Source organism: Bison bison, unplaced genomic scaffold, assembly GCF_000754665.1.
Source record: "Bison bison bison isolate TAMUID 2011002044 unplaced genomic scaffold, Bison_UMD1.0 scf7180017864285, whole genome shotgun sequence".
Lineage (NCBI taxonomy): Eukaryota > Metazoa > Chordata > Mammalia > Artiodactyla > Bovidae > Bison > Bison bison.
In genome coordinates this window covers 1794772-1795608 of record NW_011494857.1, presented here as the reverse complement: position 1 = coordinate 1795608, position 837 = coordinate 1794772, and the positions used below count along the sequence as shown (strand labels likewise).

The following is an 837-nucleotide window of genomic DNA, read 5'->3' as shown; positions in this document are numbered from 1 at the left end:
GCGCTTCCACTGCAGGGGGCGCGGGTTCGATCCCTGGTGGGGGAACAAACATCCTCAAGTCAAGCAGCTTGGCCACAAAAAAGTGATGGAAAACACCGATCACTTACCTTGGGCCAGTCGCTACTCTGTACACATACTGAAAACTTTAATCCTCACAACTCCAGTTGGTGGGGACTATTTTCCTACCCAGTTTACAGATGGAGAAACTGAGGCACAGAGAGGTTCAGCAGTGCACTCAGGGTGGTGAGTGGCACAGTCACGATCTTAACCTAGGCTGCCTGACCCTGGCGTTTACACTTTCGGCCACTTTGCTACCTGGCAACTATTTATTTATGTCCCAATCCAGCGGCATGTGGGATTTTAGTTCCCTGACCAGGGATCAATCCTGTGCCTTCTACAGTGAAAGCGCAGAGTTTTCATCACTGGGCCGCAAAGAAGTCCCAAAGATTAAGCAATTTAAATAAAGGAACTAAAAAATATAAAAAGAACCAAATGAGCCTTTGGGGCATGGATAGAGCTGTTGTCTAACGTGGGTGCTGCTCCTGGGATCGAAAGGGCGGGGTCCGAGCTGGTTTGGGAGCCGGAGCGAGGGCGGGGCCTCCCCTTTCCGCGGCTTAAGCCCCACCCCTTACCTGCATCTTGCGAAGCTGCTTCACTGCCTCCTCCTTGCCCTGCCCGGCCGCTGTGGTCTGAGCCTTCAGCTCCTCCAGCTCGGCCTCCAGCTTCTTGCGGGCGGCCACGGCCAGAGCACGCTGCTTGCGTTCCTCATCGCGCTCCACCTCTGCGTCCCTCAACTGGGAGAGGGGAGGTCGGGAGGGGCGGGCTCAGGGGACAGGA

General features: G+C 55.4%; 1 protein-coding gene across 1 annotated transcript in view; it reads right to left on the bottom strand.

Annotated features, from left to right (window-relative positions):
• MYH14 (myosin, heavy chain 14, non-muscle) overlaps positions 1 to 837 on the bottom strand; it is a 77206-nt gene that overhangs the window by 9384 nt on the left and 66985 nt on the right. Inside the window, 1 exon segment of the mRNA XM_010849644.1 lies at positions 633 to 794. Within this exon segment, the coding sequence (XP_010847946.1) occupies positions 633 to 794 (162 nt within the window).